General features: G+C 41.1%; 1 protein-coding gene across 1 annotated transcript in view; it reads left to right on the forward strand.

Moving 5' to 3' along the window:
• Positions 1–2,414: 2,414 nt before the first annotated feature.
• Positions 2,415–24,889, forward strand: part of KCNMA1 (potassium calcium-activated channel subfamily M alpha 1) — a 250,752-nt gene continuing 228,277 nt past the window's right edge. The window contains exon 1 of the mRNA XM_040623777.1: positions 2,415–2,534. Coding sequence (XP_040479711.1) covers positions 2,415–2,534 — 120 coding nt within the window. The remainder of the gene's footprint in view (positions 2,535–24,889) is intronic.

Here is a 24,889-nt window from a genome sequence, read left to right on the forward strand (position 1 = left end):
GTAGTAAATAACATTATTGGTTTTCATTTGTCAAGCTAATCTTGTATTCTGAGGATAAACTCCTTTGGTCATGTTGTATTAGTCCAGATTAATTTTACTAGTATGTATTTAAGGATTGTTGTGCCTATGTTGTGAGGTATATTGGTCTATAATTTCTCCTCCTCCTCCTCGTCCTCCTCGTCCTCCTCCTCCCCCTCCTCCCCTCCTCCTCCTCCTCCTCCTTCTTCTTCTTCTTCTTCTCCTCCTTCTCCTTCTCCTCCTTCTCCTCCTCTTCCTCCTCCTCCTCCTCCTCCTCCTCCTCTTTCCCTTCCACCTCCTCCCCTTCCTCCTCCTCCTTCCCCTTCTTCTTCTTCCTCTTCTTCTTCTTCTCCTTCTTCTCCTCCTTCTGTCCCCCTCCCCCTTCCCTCCACCTCCTCCTCCTCCTTCTTCTCTTTTCCCACTTCTTCTTCTCTTCCTCCTTCCCCCACCTTCCTCTGCTCCCCCCCCCCCACCTCCTCCTCCTTTTTCTCCTTCTTGTAATGCTTCTGTCAGATTTTGGTGTCTTTGTTAGGCTGACATCATAACACAATTTGCGGAATGTTTCCTTTTCCTCTATAAGAGAGGTATTATTGCCTTCTTAAATGTTTGGTAGAATTCTCCAGTGGAAATCATTTAGACCTGAAATTTTCTTTGTGGGGATATTATTCATTGACGTTTCAATTTCTTTAACAGATACATGGCTGTTTAGATTTTTCCTTTCTTCTTGTGTCATTTTGAAAAAGTTGTATTTGTAACAAAATTTATCTATTTCATTCCATTTTCAAATTTGTAGACATAATATTATTTATAATATTCCTTCATTATCCTCGTGATGTCTGTAGGACCTATAGTTACATTGATCATTTCGAGAGAACTGTTAAGTTTTAAAAAGTTGGTCTCTCAGCAGTTGTTTCATTTTAGACACATTGAGTTCCTTTCAAGTCAGGAACAGGCCATTTTCTTCCCTCTTTGGGGTATTTGTCATGCTGCTTCCTCAGCCAAAAAAAATTCTCCTCACCACAACTGTTCTCTTTTCAGCTGTCTGCCTGCTATGCACCTGTTAGGACTCATAATCAATGTGAAGCCCTCTCTGATATACACATCACAACATTTTCCACACATACCCATCCAGATACACAAATATGCACCACACATGTGCACATGCACACACACACACGTACACACACACATGCTCATATAGATAGCTACTTATGCTTTTCCTTTGCAGCACTTAAACTATTATTTAAATAAATTTCTAATAGAAATTTTGTATTGCTTCTCTCTCCTACTACACCATAAACTCCAGCATGGCTGAACTTGTATTGTTCCTGTCACCCGCTGAACACCCAGTACTCATTACAATGCTTGGCACATGATGGATACTTAATAAATCACAGTTGGGAGGATGAACTCATCTATACCGAGGAGCAATAAGTTGCTCTCTCTGAAAATTCCATCTGATCATTTTAGCTTTGCTAGAAGGCAGTGTAAAAGCTGGAAAAAGAGGTGGGAGCCAGATTATGGGGAGCCTTGACTAAAAATTTACAAATATAGATATTTCTCTGTCTATATTTTTAATACTTTCTCTGTCCCTGCTCTATTTTTGTTTACACTCAGTGTCCCTCCTCCCTGGTGGTGGTAGTAATGAGGGGACTGGTGTTAGTAATGAGAGGAAATGCTGAGAACCACAGGGTAGGGAAGTGTAGGGGCAGGAGCTCTAATGGAGTGTCTCCTCCTGTCTTCTGGAAAGCCCAGAGTCGCTCCTCTGCCTCAGTCCTACACGTGAGATTAGCAGAGGATTTATGTATTTGGGTTATGTTGGTAGTGGGAGGTGGGACAGAAGGAGTGGGGCCATTCAATTTTTCTCTCTAGTTGGGCATCATATCCTATAAGGGAGTCTTCCCTAAGAACCCTCAATCATCAGACGGTATCACCAAAATAAAAGGAATGTCCCAGTAGAATGCAAACTGCAGCCCCCCCTCCACATCCCTTTCTGTACTCCTTGATTTGAGGAATTATAGCCTTTTCTTCTTCCATCCCCCTAAACCATGTCCAAAGGAGCTTATGTGGTAATTTACAGAGTGAAGCTGATTGATCAGCTTGTAGGACATAATGGATGAGAGTGCTTCCCCTCCCTTCCCAGCTGCCTCTCTGAGGAGGCTTCATGCTGCTGCCCTGAGTGTGCTAGGATTTTTGTAAGGCTGTTGGTGAGTGAGGGAGGAGGGACTCTCCACCAGGACATAAATGCTCGTGAGCCATACTGCGCTAGACAGGAGGACCTGTTTGCAGCACGGGTCCGAGAAACACAGGCTCCTCCAGGTCCTTGCAGAGCATTAGCTTGTGCAAGACATGAATTGAAGAGGACCTGGAGCCCAGCCCAGCTCTCTGCCTCCACCATGATCCCCAGTAAGATTCTGGTCTACCATCACGCACCCAACAGCACCAGCACAGAGGCTTACAAACCCACCAGGCGCCGCAGAAAGTCCCTGGCGGACTTGTTCCATAACGGCTACCGGGTGAGGTCTGGGCCCGCCCCCCCTGAGCAGGAGGAACGGCAGAACTTCAGGCAGTCTCTGGTGTCCTGCAGCAGGGTCTGCGCCTCTTGGGGTAAGGTCCCCTCCCGGCCCTGGCATTTATCCCCCAAAACATATCCCGTGTTCCTAGAGGCTGCCCAGGATGGAAGTGCCCTTCTTAGAGGCTGGATTTAGAGTGATATCCAGTGGCCAGGTGGTAGCCTTCTCCATTCCTCTTTGCTTGGCAAACCCCCGAACTCAGATGTTTTGGGCCAGGCAGAAATCCTGGCTTTCCTTTTTAAATGAATGTTCCTGGTCTTTAGTGCTCCCAAATGTTTTTGCGCTATTAAAGGATATATTTCAGAAATGTGGGGGGAAGCTTGGCAAACGACAGCAATAACCTCCTTCTTATTTATTAAGTGGTAACAATTTCCAGTGAGTCAGCATTTTCAGAAGAGGCTTTTGGAGCTATGAACAGTATGCTTTTTTGTTTGTTTGTTTGTTTGGTTGTTTTTTTTTTTTTTTGTCTTTTTTTCAGGAACAACAGTGCCATTTCTGTTTGCTTTCTTATGTCCTCATGTGGGACCATAGGGACGCTGTCTTGCCTATCTTGCGTGATGCTTCATTCTTCTTACCCAACAGAGATCAAAGAAGCATCCTTTGGGAAGATTCTTCTGTCTCAACAGTTTTCTGAGAGGGATTTGGTTTTATTTGGTTATCCATAATGTACAGGAATTTGAAATTAATGGCTTAAATTTACATTTCTGGGCCTAAAGATCCCAGACTTAGGAAGAGATATCTTTTATTTCCAGAGAGGTTCGTGGTACCAGGAGCTTCTTTAAAATGAAGTATTGTCCTTTGGAGCCCAGTTGAGTGTTCTGATGCGGATAGGCACAGCTCAGACTACGTCTGCGTTATCTAATTATGTATAGTGAAATTCCAATTAGAAAGCAAGTGAATCCTGGTCAATCCTTCTCATTAGAACTGGCCCGAAAGGCTCTCTAGGGCTGAAATATCTGCGTGGACTTCACTTGGAATCTAAATGTTCATGCCCCCAGGCTGGGACCCTTGATCTGCTGACTGGATTGTTACCTTCCCTCTCCCTTCACTTCAGGAAAGAGCTGCTCAGTGCTTTAAAACATCCAGCATGGATGAGGACCACCATGAAAGCAGCTAGAGAGATGAGCAAGAATGATGGGCTCATAAGCTAAGAGAAATAGACCGTTTCCTGAATAAGAGTTGAGTAACTGAGTAATACTACAGGTTTAACTTAGTATCCAGTCCTCCTGCTTTCCTTTGGAAGGGTTTCTCATAAATTCGCTCGTTCATTTTCAACAGTGGGTGCTTACTATGTGCCAGTCATCACTGTTCTGGAAGATGACGGACATGGTGGTGGGCAGGTGCGTGAGATGACTAGTGCAGTGGAGCTGACATTCTCCGGAGGAAAATGGGCACATAAACAAGCAAATAAGATCATGGTAGATTGTGATAAATACTCTAAAGAAGGACAGGCTAATGGGGGGGGGGACAGATTGGCAGTGTCCAGTTGAGCCTGCCTTGCCATGATTTAGGGGAAGAGCGTTCTAGAAAGGAATGGAGGGGAAGGCCCTGGGCTGAGAATGCAGTGGGAAATGTTCAAGGACTGGTGACACAGTGTGGGAGATGTGAGGACGGGGAGCGTAGAAGTGAAATGAATAGAGACCAGATCATGTAAAGCCTTCCAGAGCAAAGTAAGGCATCTGAAATTGATTTCTAGTGACACAGCTCTTGGGTGGGGGTGATGTGACTCGCTGATGTCTGGAGTATGGTCGGGGGCAGGGTGGGCTGCAGGAATAAAAGTGAAGAAGGAAAGACCAGCTTGGGGATGTCCACCTAGCTAGAGGTAACAGTGGCTTGGTCCACGGTTTTGGCAGTGGGGAGGGAAAGAGATGAATTAGTTCATATACATTTAAGAGATCAAATCAATAAGATGTGCTTGTTTACTCAAAAAAATGTGTTTCTCTACTTTCTGGCTCCCCTTTTCAAATGGAAGACTCTTGAAGCAGGAGCACCACCCCGGTACCTTCCGTGTTCAGAACAGTGAGAGACTGGTATAGAGAGGCACTCACTGCACATGTCTGGCATGAATGAATGAATGAATTAATGAACAAATAGGTGACAGTCCCAGTTTGAATATCAACTGACGTTTAGTATCTGTCAGACAGGAAGTAGGACTGGGATAAGGTGGGGAGCAAAACTGCCTGAACAGTTACCTAGGGAAAAGGTTTGAAAAGGTCAGACAAGTGAGCAGTACCATTTATAAAACACTAGCTCTGCCTGGAGGAACAAAAGCTCAGGGCACTTGAGAGCAAGAAAGATGGGCCCCCTCCCTCCAGCTGGAAAGGAGAGGCTCCACTTACTCTGCTGTGGCTGAGAAGCACATGGGCCTGGAGCTGAGGATGGGGGGTGGGACCTGGTGGCAGCAGGTGGGTGACTACCCTGGAGAAGGGGAGCACCCTAGAAAAGCCTCCTTGTGCTTCTGTCTGCCCCGCCAGTGCCCTGAGGACTTCTGGTCTCAGTGTGAGCTCTCCGGCTGCAAGGCCAGATGACCATGACCTTGTCAGACACCATGAAAATAATTGTTCTTCAGGATTTATGTTGGGGTGGAGGGATTGGAAAGGACAGGGGTTTATTTGAACCTTTCAGCTTTTTGGATTTAAAGATTAGGGTGTTAAAGAGAATGGAAAGTAGCAAATGGGAATATACTGGCAGGTCTTCCAGCACAAGCTGGGTGGCATGTTTTGTGTATTTCCTGGGTCTTCTACTCAGGTGGGATGTTGCTTGCAGGAATCTCCCGAGTCCTTTCTCCTGTGGGTTCATGGGAATCCTGAATGGTGAATGACTTATCATTTGCCTCCATGTCCCTCAATTTCTGCCAGAATAGCAATGCTGCTTCCACTGGAAGCAGAAGAGGTCTTAATCCCTTCACCCACATCACTGACCAGTGCAGAGATGCCAGGGCACCTGTTCTCAGGACGACCCTACCCTGGTTGTTTGGGTCCTGGGCACTAAGTTTGACCCTCTAAAGCCACTGCTGGGGGTCTTCCCTGCCTGGAGCCATTGGCTTCAGGGTCCTGATTCTTTGACAGAGACACAAGGCTCAGAGCTAGAGGACCTCAGTCCTGACTTGCCACCAACTTTATAATAACAACTAAAAATTAAGAATAGGGGCGCCTGGGTGGCACAGCAGTTGGGCGTCTGCCTTCGGCTCAGGGCGTGATCCCGGCGTTGTGGGATCGAGCCCCACATCAGGCTCCTCCGCTATGAGCCTGCTTCTTCCTCTCCCACTCCCCCTGCTTGTGTTCCCTCTCTCGCAGGCTGTCTTTGTCTCTGTCGAATAAATAAATAAAAAATCTTAAAAAAAATTAAGAATAAAAAGATTTACATGCACCTCTTACAGAAAATTTATTTTAAAACTTGAGAAAATGAAAGAAATTCAAAAATCCTGCATCTGTAACAGAACCACTGTCATCATTTTATGCTTTTCTTCTAGTTTTTGTTGTTCATATACCTGTAGTTTTTATAGTTTTATCATGGAGAACATGTACTTTATACACTACTTTTAAAAAATGTTTCCTGTTTGCTTTTTTTTTTAAATTGTGGTAAAAAACACAGAACATAAAATTTTCCATCTTCATCATTTTTAAGTGTACAGTTCAGTAGTGTTAAGTGTATCGGCATTGTTGTGAAATGCATCTCCAAACCATGTCGTCTTGCGAATCGGGAACTCTGCCCATTAAATAACTCCCTTTCCCCTCACTCTTCAGCCTCTGGTAACCACCATTCTGCTTTCCACATCCTGCTTCTTTAACTTAACACCACGTCATAAGAATTTCTTCCCGTTATATTATTCTCAAACTTGTATAATATCTCATGAAGAAGATGGACGATATTGAAGAAAAATCTGTGTTTAGGTATTAAGCTGCCATCTGTTTTTCTTGTTCAATGAGTAGTTTTGCAAAGAAGATCTTTGTTTCTATGGCATTGTCCCATATTTTTTATCTTTCCTTAGGCTGTATTTCCAGAAATGGAATTAGTTTGATTCATAATGCAGAATAACTTTCTGAAAATGCTGAATTGATTGACAATTCCACCATCAAATTATAAGATTATCTCATTGTAGAATCATCTCTAGGAGGTGAAACTCAAATATCCTGCTAGTTAAGTAGAATAAACACAATGTTACCATATCTGGTTAACTTCCATTTCTCTTATTTCAACCAAGTCTAATAATTTCTAATGGTTGTTTACTAGTTATACTTACTATTTCATTGTGTGCCTCTTTATGATTTTTCACCTATTTATGAACTAGGGATAGGGTATTTTCTATACATGCTTTTGGCATTACAAAGAGTTCATCCTTATTGTATCATATTAAATTATTTTTCTTCTCGGTAATCATCTTATCTTCAGTACTTTTTAAAAATGATTTATTCATTTATTTGAAGACAGAGAGAGAGCACAAGCAGGGGGAACTGGGGAGGGAGAAGCAGGCTCCCCGCTGAGCAGGGAGCCCTATGCAGGACTTGATCCCAGGACCCTGAGATCATGACCTGAACCAAAGATAGACACTTAACTGACTGAGCCACCAGGTGCCCCTATCTTCAATAATTTTTTTGACATACGGAATTTTGGTATTTTTATGGTGGCTGACCTGATATTTACAAGTTTTTTATGATTCCTTTTGCTTCTGAGTTTAGAAATTCTTCCTCTCCACAGAGAGCTAATAAATACATAATTATATTTTCTTTAGCTATTCTGTGGCTTATTATTTATATTTCATTTCAGTTCATCTCAAATTAATTTCAAGTATGGTATGAGGTGGCTGTTTATATTGATTGCCACTATTCACCAATCCTTCCATCATGAATGCACAATGCTCATGTCCATTTAATTTGTGATGACTCCCTTTTCATATGTTAAATCCTCTATATAATACAGTCTATTTTGCCTGTCTTTTTGTGATTTTCTTATTCTATTGCTTTGTGGTAAATGGCCCTGTGATTTCTGCGTTTTGGGATTTGGTGAAGTTTCTTTGTGGCCTAATACGTGGTCAGTGTTTGCGACTATTCAGTGGTTATTAAAGAATGTGTGTTCCTAGTTTAGTGAGTAATAGATGTGTCTGCCTATCCATTCTGGTAAATACATACAAGTATGTATAGGATATCCCAAGGAATTAAATGTTAAGCAAGTATTCTTTATTTGTGCTTATTTTTTGGCTAGTTTCTGGAAAAGAAACATTAACACCTCCCATTGTGCTGTGGCATTGCCAATGTTTTTTGTTTGTTTGATGTATTCTTGTGATTTTGTGTTCTGTATCTCAAAGGTGTATTCTTAGGTGTGTGAAGTTTTTTTCATCGTTACACATTCTTGGCGGATGTTCCTTTTATCAATATGAGGTATTGCTCTTTATTTCTTTCATAATTTTTCACAGTAGCTGTCACTTTAGTACCATTATCACTTTACATGCCTCTTTTTTTGGTCAGCATTTGTCTGGTACATATTTTTCAGCTTTTCATTTCTAACTTTTCTTTATATTTTGTTTTTAGTGTATTTCTTACAAAGAGCATGCATCTGGAATGTGTTATTGGTGTTTTTCTACTATCTGAAAGTCTTTGTCTTTTAATAGATGAATTTAACTCGTTTGATTTTGTTGTGATGACTAATATGATGGGCTGTTTTTGCTGTTACAATAGTATTTTCTAATTAATATGCTTTTCTTTGGTTTCTTTTTTCACAATTCTTTTCCTCTAGTTGGACTGATCAAATTCTTTTGTTCTTTTTTCCCCTCTAAGATTTCGAATTTATAATTCCAAATATATTCTCAAGTTTTTGATACACAAATTTAAAATTTTCGCTTAATGTGTATAATTAATAGTATCTTCCCCTTGGGGTGCCTACCTGGCTCAGTTGGAAGAGCACATGACTCTTGATCTTGGGGTCGTGAATTCGAGTCCCATGTTGAGTGTAGAAATTGCTTAAAATAAATAAACATTAAAAAATCGTACCTTCCCCACAAGAGAGATGACAACTTTAGCTCACCTTTCTTACCTCCACTGCTGCCCCCCCCCAATATCTCTATCTTCCATGTAGTATCATCCAGAGATTTTAATTTGCGGGTCATTGCTATTATTTATTATGTTTTATAATATTCATCAACACATAAACTTATCAATTGCTTTTAACTCTTTTCCCCCATTCGTTCTTGTATCTCACTTCTTTTGGATTAATTTTTTTCTGGCTGGCTAAATATATCTTTCTTGGTTCAAAATGATTTCTCCTGAGAATTATGAAGATACTCTTCCATTGTTTCCTTTCATCGAGTGCAGCCAAGGGAATTGTAACAATAATTTGAGGGGCTTATATCTTTACTTACATTGATTCTGAAATGTCTCCATGATATGTCTAGATTTGGGTCTTTGAAAATTCAACCTGCTGGACACTTAACAGACCTCTCCAATTTGAGAATGCAGGTCATTCTTTTGGCCTGGGAAACTTGATTGTAATATTATTTTGAATTTTTCCTGCTTCTAATTGCCTTTATTTTCTCTTCCTGGAAATTCATTTAATAATATATAATAATATATATTCTTTGTATATTATATATAACTATGTGTGTATTTATGTAATTATATATATTATGTATATGTATAATTATATGTATACACACTCACACACACATAGTTACCCTATATGTTATGCAAATGTGAAATTAGGTTTCTCAGCTCTGCCAAGTTAAATTCCAACTGAATATCCACTTTTTATTTGCCAACATTTTGTGCTTTTCTCTTACATGCTATAGTCTCTTCCCTTCTTTTTGTCCTCAGGGGATTCTAGCATTACTTTAGTGAGGTTTTGAGAGGGGTCAGAAATAAAGCATTCCGTTCAATCTGCTATGTTTAACTAGAACTATTATTGGTTTCGTCAGAACCAGATTATTATTTTAATCACTGATGAATTATATATATTTTAATCTACTGATGAATTATATATATTGGTATTTTATATATATTGAATATATATTGGTATTTTATGTAGACTCGTGGCATTTCTAACATTAGTGAAATTATTTTATTTTATTTTTGTGCTTTGAAAAGTCAATTTTTTTGTACCAGATAGGTATCTATTTTATAAAACAACTTTAGTCATTTTCTCTCTTTTTTGTATTATGGGATAATTTAGAATTTCAGTGAAATGTAAATGTTTTAAAGAATTTAATAATAAATTACATGGTTGCCAACTCTTTGAAGGGAAGGTATTAGTAAATTTTTCTATTTATGTATCAATTATTATTCTACAACTATTTCCCTTTTTGGTCATAGCAACTTTTAAGGCTTACATTTCTTGGAAAGTCACCCCCTATTACTGAGGCTTTCAGTTTTATTACTACAGAACTGTGCATGATTTTTTTCTATTTGCATCTTTATTGGATCAGCCAGTACTTTATTTTATGTTGTTTGATTGTTGTTGTTTGTCCCTGTAAATTTTTTAAATCACTTTTAATCTTTATTGGTTTTCTGATTATTCACTTATAAACACTAAAATAGAAATCTTCTACCTCTTCATGTTATTAAGATGACTTTTTCGTAAGATCTTGAGCTAAATGCATTTTTTTAAAGATTTATTTATTTTGGGAGAGAGAGAGCACGTGTGGGTACAGGGTGGGATGGGGAAGGGTGGAGGAAGAGGGAGAGAGAATCTCAGGTAGATTCCGTGCTGAGCAGGGAGACTGGCACTGTGGCTGGATCTCACAACCCCGAGATCACGACCTGAGTGGAAATCAAGAGTTGGACGCTCAACTGACTGAGCCACCAGGCGCCTCACGCTGAATCCATTTTTTGCAGGTAGTCTCTTATTATACTATAGATTTCTTCTAACTTATAGTTAACAAGTATGCTCTTTAAAATTAATTTAATATAAGCAGAGACGGAACATGCTTGGTGGGTATCTTAGTGATTTTAGATTACTCAAGTGATTACTTAGGTAGAGGAAATTTGCTAACTATTTGAGAAAAAAATAAAGCTTCACTCCATTAGCATACTATTGACCAAAATAAATAAATACATCAAGATAGATTAACTAGGTTAAAAGAAGAAACAATCCTAAACTAGTGGTTCCCAAATGCGGTTTTAGAATCATCAGGGGAGTTTAAAAAGTCTGACACCTAGGTTGTACCCCAGACCAATTAAATCTGAATGTGTGGGAGTGGGAGGCAGGTATTTGTATTGTTTTAAAATCCCTGGGAGATTGTATTGGCAGCAAAGTCTGAGAACCGCTGCCCTGCAGCTTTGTTTTCTCAAAGTGTGGTCTCCAACCAAGAGCATCTGCACCGTGCTGGACTGGTTAACTATGCGGAGTACCAGGCCCCATCTCAGACCCCTGAATCAGAACCTGAATGTTAACAAATCCTCGGTGATCTGTGTGCATGTGGAATTTGAATATTGGGTTTCTATTTTTTTTTTTAAAGATTTTATTTGTTTATTTGATAGAGCACAAGCAGGGGGAGTGGGAGAAGGAGAAGCAGGCTCCCCACTGAGCAGGGAGCCCCATGTGGGGCTCAATCCCAGGACCCTGGGATCATGACCTTAGCAGAAGGCAGACTCTTAACCGACTGAGCCACCCAGGCGCCCCTGAAGAGTGGGTCTCTAATGCAGGTGTAGCAAACTAGCTCCTTGGACTATTTATTTGAATAAAACTTTATTGGAATGCAGACATGCCCATTCATTTACATACATTTACAAAAGCCACACCCATTCATTTACATATATTTACAGCAGAGTGGGAAGTTGTGAGAGATCCTAAAATATTTGCTATCTGCCCATTTACGGAAAAAGTTTCCAATGCTTCTCAACCTTTATGGCTCCTTACAATCAATCATCTCAGAGCTTAGAACTCCCTCTGCCTGGCTGTACCCAGGCTCCTGAAGTCAGAATAGATGCAGTTACCAGTAATTCTTAAAACTTCCCAGGTGTTTGAAATGTGCAGCCAAGGTTCAGAACCACTGCCTTAAACATATAAAGAGGAAAGGTTGATGCATTTAAAAAATCTGTTTTTATGTTGGAGGTGGCCATTGTTGAATTTTAACAAAAAGAAACAGTGATGGAAGACTGATGTATCAGACCATGTAACAAACTTTAGAATCTGAAAAGAAAAAAAGAGAAAACCCCGCCTTAAGCAAAATTTTAGACTTAGAAAAATCCTTTAAATGATATTAAAAGGAGAGTGACGAACTTGGGAGATAATAGGGAGCATAATGTCCACAGCACAATAAAGCCCAGATATATATATTTAAATTTTTTATTTATTTATTTTAGAAAGAGAGAGAGCATGAGTGAGGGGAGGGACAGAGGGAGAGAGAATCCTCAAGAAGACTCCTGCTGAGTGCAGAGCCCGTGGTTGGGCTTGATCCCAGGACTCTGAGATCATGACCTGAGCCAAAATCTAGAGCTGGCCACCTAACCAACTGAGTCACTCAGGTACCCCAACAAAGCCCAGATATATTAATAAGATGAAGACACAGGCCATCTGGCAAATGCCACCATAAAGCACTTTAAAGAAGAAAATGAAATGACTAGTAATTATGTGAAAAATAATTAACTTCATTTATTGACATAGAAAAGAAACTTAAAGTAGTGATGTGCTTCTATTTGGGGTCTTTCCAGTGGTGAGGCCCGCTTTCCGTCCCATCATCCCTCCCTCCTTGCCTTCTTTCCTTTATCCCAGTACTCAGCCTGGTGGGGATGTGGGCAGATGACCATTTACATACCAGTAGAAATGCAAATTGCTAGCAGACTTTGGCAAGAGAATCTGTGTAAAAGTGCTGACTTGAGCACCGATGTCTGCAGTTGGAACTGACTGGCCCAAGTCTGTGCCAGGGCAGCGTTTACAAGCTTGGGCTTTGTGCAGGTAGACAAATTTGGGTTGAGACCTGGCTCTGTTGCTTACAAACTATGTGCTGGACACACTGTCTAGTCTATTTTCTTCTGTTGTATTTTCTTCTCTTTGTACTTATATTTTCTTCTGTTGTAAACTATACTTAAAGGTTTTGGCGTGCAAGAAGTAATTAATTGCAGACAATCAATAATAATAGATTTCATCATTGTGAACATCATAATTTCACCCATATTTTGAAATAACAATAATGCTATGTACTGTGAGTGAGTGTGTGTGAGTGTGGGTGTGGTGTGTGTAGTGTGTATATGTCTTTCTGGAGTTTCTGTTTGTCTTGTTGATGTTTCTGTTGAGCTGTATACAATCCTATGCTTTTAAATTCTATGGCTTCATATGATGAAATTACCATTTATTGAGTACCTCCAATGTGCCTGCACGTATTGTCAGAATACTTATTCTTCTGGTACATAATCTCCAGGGTACTTTTTTTAAGTTGAAGTAGAGTTGACACGTGTTAGTTTCAGGTGTACAACATAGTGATTTGACAATTATATACATCATGAAATGCTCACCATGAGAAATGTAGTTACCATCTGTCTTCATACAAAGTTATTACCCTGTACTTTTCATCCCCGTGACTTATTTATGTTATAACTAGAAGTTTATACCACTTAATCTCCTTCACCTATTTCTGCAATCCCCCCACTAGCCTCCCCTCTGGCAGTTACCAGTTTGTTCTCTGTATTTATGAGTCTGTTTCTGTTTGTTTGCTTTGTTTTTTAGGTTCTGTGTATAAGAGAAGTTATGTAGTATTTGTCTTTTTCTGTCGGACTTATTTCACTTACCATAATACTCCCTACATCCATCCATGTTGTCATGAATGGCAAGATTTCATTCTTTTTGATGGCTGACTAATATTCCATTGTATTTACACACACACACACACACACACACACACACACACACACACCCCACATCTTCTTTATCCATTCATCTATGAATGGATACTTCAGTTGCTTCCATATTCCATATTTTAAATAATCCTGGAATAAACATATGGGTGCATGTATCTTTTCAAATTAGTGTTTTCTTTTCTTTGGGTGAATACCCAGAAATGGAATTACTGGATCATATGGTATTTCTATTTTTGTGGAAACTCCACACTGTTTTCCACAGTACCTACACTATTTTACATTTCCATCAACAGTGCAAGAAGGTTCCCTTTTTTCCATATCCTTGATAATGCTTGTTATTTCTTGTATTTTTTGATTCTAGCCATTCTGCCAGGTGTCAGGTGATATCTCATTGTGGTTTTGATTTATATTTCCCTAATGATCAGTGATGTTCAGCATCTTTTCATGTGTGTATTGGCCATCTATATGTCTTCTTTGGGAAAAAAATATCTAATTAGGTACTCTGCTCATTTTTAAGTCAGATTATTTGTTTTCTTGGGTGTTTAGTTAAATGAGTTCTTTATATATTTTGGATATTAACCCCTTTCAGATATATCACCTGCAAATATCTTCTCCCTTTGAGGAGGTTGTTTTTTTGTTCTGTTGATGGTTTCCTTTGCTGTGTAAAAGCTTCTTAGTTTGATATAGTCCCAATTGTTTATTTTTGCTTTTGTTTCCCTTGCCTGGGGAGACATATCCAGAAAAATATGGCTACCAAGAGATTACTGCCTATGTTTTCTTCTAGGAGTTTTATGGTTTCAAGTTTCACATTTTAGTCTTTAATCAATTTTGAGTTTATTTTTGTGTATGGTATAAAAAATGGTCCAGTTTTATTCCTTTGCATGTAGCTGCCCAGTTTTCCTAACAGCATTTATTGAAGAGACTGTCTTTTCCCTGTTGTATATTCTTACTTCCTTTGTTGTAGATTAATTGACCATATATGCATGGATTTATTTCTGGGCTCTCTATTCTGGTCCATTGATCTCTGTGTCTGTTTTTGTGCTGGTATCATACTATTGTGATTACCATAACTTTGTGGTATATCTTGAAATCAGGGATTGTGATACCTCCAACTTTGCTCTTCTTTCTCAAGATTGCTTTGGCTATTTGGGTCTCTTGTGGTGCCATACAAATTTTAGAATTATTTGTTCTAGTTCTGTGAAAAATACTGTTCGTGTTTTGATAAGGATTACACTGAACTGTAAATTGCTTTGGGTAGGATGGGCAGTTTAATAATATTAATTTTTCTAATCCATGAGCATGGACTATCTTTCCATTTATTTGTGTTGTCTTCAATTCCTTTCATTAATATCTTGTAGTTTTCAGAGTAAAGGTCTTCCACCTCCTTGATTAAATATATTCCTAGATATTTTATTATTTTTTATACAATTGTAAATGGGATTGTTTTCTTAGTTTCTCTTTCTGCTATTTCATTAGAAGTATATAGAAACACAACAGATGTCTGTATATTGATTTTGTATCCTATAACTTTACTGAATTCATTTATCAGTTCTAATAGATTTTTAATGAAGTCTTTAGGGTTGCCTATGTATAGTAGTATGTCATCTGTAAATAGCGACAGTTTTACTCCCCCTTCCCAATTTGGATGACTTTTATTTCCTTTTCTTGCCTGATTGCTATGGCTAGGACTTCCAGTACTATGTTAAATAAAAGTGATGAGAGTAGACATCCTTGTCATCATCCTGATCTTAGAGGAAAAGCTTTCAGCTTTTCACGATTGAGTATCATGTTAGTTGTGGGTTTGTCATTTATAGCCTTTATTATGATGAGATATTTCCTCTCTGTACCTACTTTGTAGAGAGCTTTTATCATGAATTGATGTTGAATTTTTTCAAATGTTTTTTCTGCATCTTTTGAGATGATCATACCAGTTTTTTTAAAAAGATTTTATTTATTTATTTGACAGAGAGAGAGGCAGTGAGAGAGGGAACACAAGCAGAGGGAGTGGGAGAGGGAGAAGCAGGCTTCCCGCTGAGCAGGTAGCCTGATGCGGGGCTTGATCCCAGAGCGCTGGGATCATGACCTGAGCTGAAAGCAGATGCTTAATGACTGAGCCACCCAGGTGCCCCGATCATACATTTTTATCTTCCATTTTGTTAATGTGGTGTATCATATTGATCGATTTGTAGATATTGAACCATCCTTGGAATAAATCCCACTTGATCATGAGAAATGATCCTTTTTGTATTTTTAAATATTTTGTTGAGGACTTTTGCATCTAGGTTCATCAGGGATATTGGTATGTGATTTTCTTTTTTTATAGTATCTTTGTTTGGTTTTGGTGTCAGGGTAATGCTGACCTAGTAGAATGAATTTGGAACCTTTTTTTTTTATTTTTTTTAATACCTTGCAAAAGATATTTATTAACTCTTCTTTTAATGTTTGGAAAAATTCATCTGTAAAGCCATCTGGTCCTGGACTTCTGTTTATTGGGAGTTTTTTGATTAATGATTGAATTTTGTTACCAGTAATCAGTCTCTTCTGATTTTCTATTTCTTCACTATTTAGTCTTAGAAGACTATATGTTTCTTGGAATTTATCCATTTATCTTAGGTTGTCCAATTTGTTGGCATATAATTTTTCATAGTAATATACAATTCTTTGTATTTCTGTGATATTGGTTGTAATTTTTCCTCTTCCTTTTTTTGTTAAAGTTTATTTATTTATTTTTTAGTAATCTCTACACCCAATGGGGAGTTCAAACTCATGACCCCAAGATCAAGAGTTGCATGCTCTTCTAACCGAGCCAGCTAGGCTCCCCCTCTTCATTTTTTATTTTATTTATTTGCATTGTCTCTCTCTCTCTCTCAATGAGTCTGACTAAAGTTTATCAATTTTGTATATCTTTTCAAATAACCAGCTCTTAAGTTTCATTGATCTTTTCTATTTTTCTATTTAGTCTCTATTTTATCTATTTCCACTCTGATCTTTATTATTTTCTTTCTTAGACTAATTTTGGGCTTTTTTGTTCTTCTTTTTCTAGTTCCTTTAGGTGTAAGGTTTGATTGTTTATTTGAGATTTTTTTTGTTTCTTGAGACAGGCCTGTATGGCTCTATACTTCCCTCTTAGAACTGCTTTTGCAGCATCCCAAAGATTTTGAACGTTTGTGTCTTCAGGGTATGACCTGAGAAATGAAGGTACTAAGACTGGGTGGAGAGCTCCAGCTCTGATACAGTTGCGGCAGAGGCTTCAGCCAATGCCATGTAGAGCTCTACAGCTGGATGGCTCTTTAGGGTTGTCCCAAATGGAGGCAGGGCAGCAAGTCTTTGTTCCCAAATCTATTGGTCACTGGGGGCCATCCCTGGCAAGGGTTTAACCTTAGGTGGGACCTCTTCAGGAGTCAGGGAAAAATAAAGATCTCTCTGGGCACCTGGGTGGCTCAGTTGGTTAGGTGATTGCCTTTGACTCAGGTCGTGATTCCAGGGCCCTGGGATTGAATCCCGCATTGGGCTCCTTGCTCAGCAAGGAGCCTGGTTCTCCCTCTGCCTGCCGCTCCCCCTGCTTGTGCTCTTTCTCTCTCTCTCTCTGACAAATAAATAAAATCTTAAAAAAAAGAATAAAGATCCCCGAAGAAAGGACCTGGGCTGTGCCTCACAATATTCACTACAGCCCATGTGTGTTATTCACGGAATATAGCCTCAGATAGAATATCGAAGTGTTTATTTAGGATTCCTGTAGTTTGTCGTTAGTGTGATGAGCTTGCCTTCCCTCCCCAATGTGTGGGGTACCTGTGTCCAGGGAATTCCAGCTTTCTAAACCAATGCAGAGTACAGAAAATGAGAGAACAGTCTATTTTGATTAGTTGATGATATAATAGAGAAGTTACTCTTTCTTAATATTTAAAGGAGCTCACTCGAACTCATCTGGATCTTTTTGGGGGCATAAATCATGGTTTTTGGTACACATACATTTTCTTCTTTACAACTCGGTCATAGTCATTTTATATTTTTCCTAGAATATTTTATTTCAGAGATTTTAAGTTACAGGGAATAAATGATAAGAATACAGTATTATAAAGCAAAGAAGATGAATGATTTGTCAATTAGGCATTGCCCATCCCACCTCTCCCTTTTCTTGGTCTCTTCTATGTAATTTGAGTTGCTGTCTGTACTTCTTTAGGGCCTCTCTGGGTGCCGCAGAGTGACTGTTGGTTATGGCTCTTTCCTGGTAAGGATGTCCTAAGGGTGTCAGCCCTCACCTGTCAGGTGAGCCCTCAGCGCTCGGGGCCTTTTTCTTCAGGAAACCCTGGGGGGGGGGGTGTCTCAGAGATCTAAATGCAGAGTGTGTACGCTTTACCTCTCTGCTCATTCTTTTTCAAAAGGCTGATTCATTTATTCAAGTGGGTATTTATCGAGCACTCACCTTATGCCAGGCACGAATTAGGTATATGAAATCAAGCCATGAGCAAAGCCGACTCCAGTTCTTTCCCTCTTCGAGCTGATGTATAGACAAGGAGTCGGAAAGTAAGTCACAGGTAAATAAGGCACCAGTGCTTCCTCATGCCGGGCAGAAAACTAAAGTGAGTACAAGGAGTAAGAATTGGGGGGTGGAGAGGGAGGGGGCTTGCGGTTTGAGTAGGGTAGCCAGTGCAGCTCTCACTGAGATGTCGGCATGAAGGACACATCTGCAGGAGGTGTGGGTGTGCCTCCTGGGGCCATGCGGGGAGGAGAGCAGCATGTGCGGGACCCCGGGGCAGGAGCGCGTCTATACTGGCAGAGATGGGTCCTGGAGGAAGGCAGCCAGGAAAGAAGGAGAATAATGTCAGGAACAGGAGGAGGCCATCAGATCCAAAAGGAAATGGGGTGGCATTGCTGTAGGTCCTTGGAGGACTTTGGCTTTTACTCTGTGTGAAATGGGGACACTGGAGGATTTTGAGCAGAGAAGAGGCGTTGATCTATTTCACTTTTTACCGGGTTCATTCTGGCTGCTGTGCTGAGAACGGGCCAGCAGGGTCCGGGAGCTGAAGGATACATGCTTCAGATGACCATTTCTCCAGACGGTTTGGCTTGACCGAAGGATAAAATGCAGACTGCTTTCTTTTAGCCCACGTAGAACTTTGTTTACTCATCTGTATTAATGAAAGGCAGTGCCATGAAAATGACCCGCACAAGGCAGTCAGATAAAAGCCCACCGTCGTTCAGTCCATGAGAATGTTCCTGCATCACCTGGGGTCGCTTTCTCCAGGACACAGTTCTTTTCTGTCTCCATCCTGGGAAAAACTGTTTTCCTGAGAACCAGCTTGTTTTTCTCTCCTGTTCCTTGTAATCTTCTGGTGTCTCCCTGCTTTTTTATTGACCAAGTGCTCAGAGCTACAGCTATGGTTCACCTCCAGCGAGAGTACAGGACCTGCGGCTGCTGCATTCACTGTGCTTCCTACCCTGATTTCCATACGTCTCCTTTACAAGGGAAGCTTTTAGTCCATTATATTTTTGTGAGTCACTTTAAAATGTGGGAAGCTGCAGACAAATAATGGAGGATGCCAACAGTATCACCTACGGTGAGAAAGAAAGAAATCCAGTTCAAAGTTTGGGTCATTTGTGTTCTATTTTGTTTCCATAAATGAAACACACACACACACACACACACACACAGGATTTTCAGGCTGAAACCGTTAACGGCTGATACATCACTGAAGCACCCTTCTGTGTGCTGACTGGTTTCGGCGCCGCTGGTCTTCTACCTCAAGTTTCTAAATGTGTTGCTTTATCTCCCAGCGGTGTGTGCAGATGATGCTGGACTGAGACCAGCCATCCGGGCTGGGCTGGCTGCTTAGGACCAACAGTACAGTTTATTAAAAATATGCCTCCCAGCTTCTGCTACTCATTCTGATTTAATAAGGCTTGAGAACTTGGAAAATATTTTGCACAAACAATATATTTTCTGGGATCCTGGGTTTTTGAAGACTTTTTTTTGTGTTGTCTTTATTGCTGAACAAGCGCTTGATGGGCATAAAAGTCTTGGGCCAGATTCTTCTCATTTTAGGATTCTGAGTGTTGCCCATTGTCATTTATACCTACCATCACATCATCTAGTCTTTGTGGCATTCATGGTGACCCTCTCCCCACTTTGTTTTTTATGTTAATACTTAAAATTTGAAGAAAAGAAAAGGCAGATACTTCTTGGCCTGAGTTTCTAAGAGCAGGTCATTCATTTGCCTCTTAATCTCGAGTCCTTTCTTCCTTTCTAGAAAGTTCTTTTCGGTTATGTCTGGACCATTACTTATGATCTCCAGGTTGTTTGTACTTCCCTTTGGAACATGTTTTATTCATAGGTTGGATTTCTGTGATCTCCCCTCCATTTCCATTTTCTTAGGTTTCATCCTTCTTTTCCCCTTTTCCTTATGTTCTCTGTGTTCTGGGATTACTTCTTGGTTTTGTTCTCTGCAGCGTTCGGCTGTGTTAAGTGAACCTTTCATCAGTTCTGTTAGGACTGTGTTTCGGCTCCTGGGCCTTCAGTTAATCAACATCCCTTCTCATCTTTGCGCTTTCTGGTTTAATAAAAGTAATATAAATATCATTTGGCAAAGAAGGCCAACGTCTTCTGAGAAAATCGTCTGTTCATGGAGGTAAATCCTTTTTAGATGAGAAATTTCCCTTTTGAGCTATTATTCCTTTCTCCCTCTTGTGCAGTGGGATCCCCCCCCCCCCCAGGCTTTGTGTTAGTGCTTCCTTGTGCCCTAATGCTTGAAGAAGGCGAAATCTAACTGGGTCCAATGTGGAGCTGGTTTCCAAAGGTGGAAACCTTCCCATCTGTCTCCTCTCCTTGATGCATCGCGGTGACTCCCCCAGCTTCTTCCCACCACTTCCTGCCTCACCGACTGGGGCCAGAATAAAGTCTCACCCCTGGCTAAGAGCTGCCTGTGCACAATTTAGCCCACTCTGTGCTTAGCACTACACTTGCACGTGGGGGCGCTTGACAAAATGCTTTCTGAAAATCTGTAAAAGAAAATCCCCTTAGCAAAGGTGTGATATTGAAACTATCTCAAGGCTGTGATAATCAGTATTTTGTAAGTAGTTCTCTTACATGATGGCCAAGCATGAAAGCCCCATGAGTCACTCAGAATGTTTTTGACTCATGAATTTGATCTCAATAGAAATATATTTTACCCCGGGCTATTAAAACACAACAGTAACTTATATTTTCTCCAATCCTGGGTTGTATCTTCCTTCCCAGTACCCGTCTCTCTTCTGCTGTCTAGAAATGCTGGCTCTTGATTTCCATGCAGCAGAGTTGCCAATTGAGAAAGGACATTAATCTTGATGCTTAGTAAAAGTGGAAACATATACGTTTTGGATTCTGAAGTTATGGGGTGTAAGATCTTACCAATCTGTTTTTTTTTTTTTTTTCCCGACTGGGAGAAGAATATAGAACTTTTCTAGAAAACAGATCACACTGTGGGCTGTACTCTTCATTTTGTCAGCTGAAGATAAAGTGTAAAAAAAATAAATAAATAAAAATCAAAGACATTAGGTTATCTGATTTGTTTGTAATCTGCTTTTAGCATAAAAGTTACCCTGCCCTATTCCCAGCATTTTTTCAGAAACAAAATCCTCTCCAAAGTGTAGATAACTTAGAAACAGTGCTTTAAATCTGAGATGAGCAAAGGAGAAGCCTAATTTAACTGGGTTTCCCCACTAGACCTTCCTCCGCGGTGGCTCAAAACAGGCCTCCTTTAATGAGAAAGTTTACCAGGGGAGATGAAACCAGTCAAGAATCAGGATGAAGGACTATGTCCAAGGTGCCGGATGGTTTAATCTTCTGCAAGAACTTCATATCCCTTCAACCCTGGCCGCTGGAGATCAAATGGCAGAGTGTGAACATTAAAACCACGCGGTGAGAATAATGTGTCTCTATTTCATTTCTCTTTCCAGGTTTGAGATTTTTAAGAGCTCTCAGACTGATACAGTTTTCAGAAATTTTGCAGTTTCTGAATATCCTTAAAACAAGGTAAGATGTTCTTATTCACGTTTTTCCCTCGTTCTGGCCCCCATTGCCAAGCTGTAAATATCAGGTGTTTTTGTTTTCATCACCGTAAGGTGAGAGAGTTCTGTTAGTCTCAGAAAGAGTGATCTAACCCAGAGATCTGGAGAAAGCCCGGAGCGAGGCTTGGGTTGCTCTCTTCTGCAGGGCTGGGGACTGTCTGGTAAACAGAGAAACAGCTGTGCACGGGGGGGGAAGGGGACAGTTTTGGGGGCTGTGTGGGTTGCTTGGAAATGGGCCACAGCGTCCTGGAGAGATCGGTGCCCAGTGGATGAGGGATCGAGCAGCTCATTGACTGGGAAGTCCTTGCTCCCGGGTTCTAAATCGCCCCTTTATTACATCACTAAATAAGAAATTGAACCTGAATGTAAAAGCCATGGAAGCAGTGCTCTTTGAGAGGCAATCACAAACCTCATACGGCAAACAGAAAATCATTTCATTTCAAAGTACATTTCAGATGTTCACTTTATAGGCAAGGTAGTCCCTGGGGCTTGCTCTGCGAATTGCCTTTTGGGGAATACCTAAAAACCTCCCGCCGAATGCACCAGGACTACTTCTGTTAACTGTGTTATGGTCTGGAAAACACTACCGGACCAGGAGGAAAAATCCCCCAGAGATCCCTTTCCTGATGACCTGCGGGTTTGCAGAGCTGGCCTGAAACCAGGCTGCCTTGATGAATAAACTAATAAAAGAGGTTAGACGTCCTCTAATGGAGAATAAGTACAGACCATAAATTTCTCTTATAGGAAATTACACTTTAAGGAGCTCACTGCTAATGTTCCATTTCCTCTGAGGTTGACGTGTTTGATAAATGATTAAAAACAGGACACTTCTGGATTCTGTGATTTATAATGGATACACCTGCATTTTGGGGGCCTTGGATTCAGCATCATTTTCCCAGTCGCTGAGGCTGGGACACAGCTTCCCGAACCCGTCCCAGCCAACACGTGTGACAGGCTATTGGCCTCCCTCTCTGGGGTTCCTGTGTTTTGTTTGTTTATTTTGGTTTGTTTTAATTCCATGTCGGTTTCTGTGTGCGTGTGGGATAAATTCGCTTTCTGTTAGCCAAGGTAGAAAGCAAACGAGCACCTACTGCGATCGAAGTCCTGTCTAGTGAGGCCCAACCGCTCTGCACTCTCATGGGGTCAGCATTCACTGATGTGCCATTTAATAGTATGTAATAATACTAACAGAGAGTGAATATTGTTATTCTTCGTATTTCTTCTGAGCGACAGGAAACTTTTTTGGTTCCTTCTCCCTTTTTATGGCTCTTCTGGGCAACGGACTCATATTACTCTTGAAATTAGAAGTATTGATAAGCTAGCAGCCCTCCATGCTTACCTATGTCACAATTGCCCTGCTAAACTATATTTTTTAGGGTAGAACCAGGGCATCCCCAGGGCCAAGTACAGGGAGTGTATTTAAGAGACACTTGTTTTTTCCAGTGGGGAAGGTGTTATGTGGGGTTAACCACACTCCCGAACATGGTATAGGACCCCTCGTTCCCTGGTTTGTGTATACATCATAAATTAGGGGGATTTTAGTTCTATGACACCAGTGTTTTAAGAATGTGCCATTATTCCAAGGAATACGTGGAAAGAAAACTATTCTCATTTTCCTTGCATTCCATATGGATCGTTCTTGGACTTGGGAGAATGATAAGCCAAGTGAATGAAATATCTTGTCCTGGACTTCTATGAAGAGATCCACCAATTTCCCTATTCCTTGGAGAAGCTTCCTCTCCTTTAGGTGCCGGAAATAGCACTATCAGCCCTGGTGATAACTCCACAGTTAGGGTGGTTCATTCTCCCAGTGCACGGGGGAGAGAGCCGCAGCAGCCAGCTGGGGAAAGAGGTGACTATAAGTCGGGAGAGAGTGGCCTTAGGGAGGAGTCACGGGGTGGCAGGCTGCTGGGTGTCTGCTCTCCTGAGGCCCGAACAGCATTTCCCCAGCACCCCATTCCCACTCGGACTCTTTCTATGGTGGAGGGTGTTTTCAGCACAACCCCACAACTTGGATTGTTCCAGTTCCTGTTGCTTATGTGGATGACTCGGTTAATTCAACAAACCTGCATTGAGCGTCCATTTGTACCAGCAGCCAGGCGGATGCCAGGGTAACATCCTGCTATCAGAGCGCGCAAGGGGAGGGAGAGCCAGCAGGACCCGTGGTGGGTTGGTGCTGGGACACAGTCCATGGGGGTCTGGGGGGCTTGGTGGTGAGGCACAGGGGAGAGGACTGAAACCAGGCTTGACATGAGTGTGGGGGAGTCAAGGCTGTTTTCAAGGAAAAGGTATTGTCTCAGGCAAGCTTCCTAGAAAACGAAGTGTCGTCCATGTGGGGCTGGGCTTGGGCAGGTGAGGGTCAGAGAGGGTGGTGCTGACCTCCAATCACAGAAGTTGCAAAAGCACACAAGTGAGAGAAATTGTTCCTTGGCGGGAGCTTTGAGTAGTCCTGTGCACTTGGATACTGGGCGCTTTGTGCTAGGAAAATAAAGATGACATTAAGAGGACAGGCAAGGGCCAGATCCCAGGCAGAGAATAAAACTTGACTTACTTGTAAGAACTCTAGAGGCTTTAGACCAACTCTCTGATCCCATTCTCTCTCCTTCTCTGTGCACCCCCGAGCCCAGATCCTGAAGGCTCTGATGCAGAGAAGTGCAAGCCTTGGTTTTTGTAGGGTTTTGGATACAGAGTGATTTTTTGGTGACTGCCCTGTACTCTGCTGTGTTCACAATGACCTTCTAGGAGGTTGGGTGCATCCCTGGAATCTTCTTTAGGGGGATTTTGTCTGGCTTTCTCGAGTGGCCAATCCCCACCACCGATCTGTGGTGTTAGGTAGGGATAGAGACATTGCAAATGTGATTTGAAATAATGGCTTGAAATTGCAGTTTCATCTTCTGTCCTTTGGCGGCCTTGCTCGGCAAAGAGCAGGAAGAAACAGAGCAGAGAAGTATGTGGGGGGAGAGAGAGAGAATTAAGTGGGCAGCAGAGGAAACCAGAGTGAACAGGATGACAGAGAAAACACAGATGAAAGAAATAAGTCACAGTGATGGGACAGCATCAGGACCATTCCTTACACTGCCAGCCAATAGGGGGGCCTACCATGCTCCTTGTCTGGAAAATGGCCTATTGAAGGGGACAGGGTCCCCTCTATGCCATTGAGCTTTTGGCGGTGCCTCAGTGGCCCTGCACACTGGCGAGCAAACTCACAGGGGAGAGGACGCATAATTATTCTACACTCAGAGCAAAATAAGGAGCTCGGTTTTAAAGTCTATCATTCCGCATCTCATTTGATGTATACTTGTTGATGATGAAAATGTGGATCATGCAACAGTTGGTTTTAAATGGCAGTGGCCTTACTGATTATTAAAGTAGACTGTGCTCGGGATGCCTGGGTGGCTCAGTCGGTGAAGCGCCCAACTCTTGATTTCAGCTCAGGTCATGATCTCAGGGTTGTGAGATTGAGCCCTGTGT

Source organism: Ursus maritimus, unplaced genomic scaffold (assembly GCF_017311325.1).
Source record: "Ursus maritimus isolate PB19 unplaced genomic scaffold, ASM1731132v1 scaffold_7, whole genome shotgun sequence".
Taxonomy (NCBI): domain Eukaryota; kingdom Metazoa; phylum Chordata; class Mammalia; order Carnivora; family Ursidae; genus Ursus; species Ursus maritimus.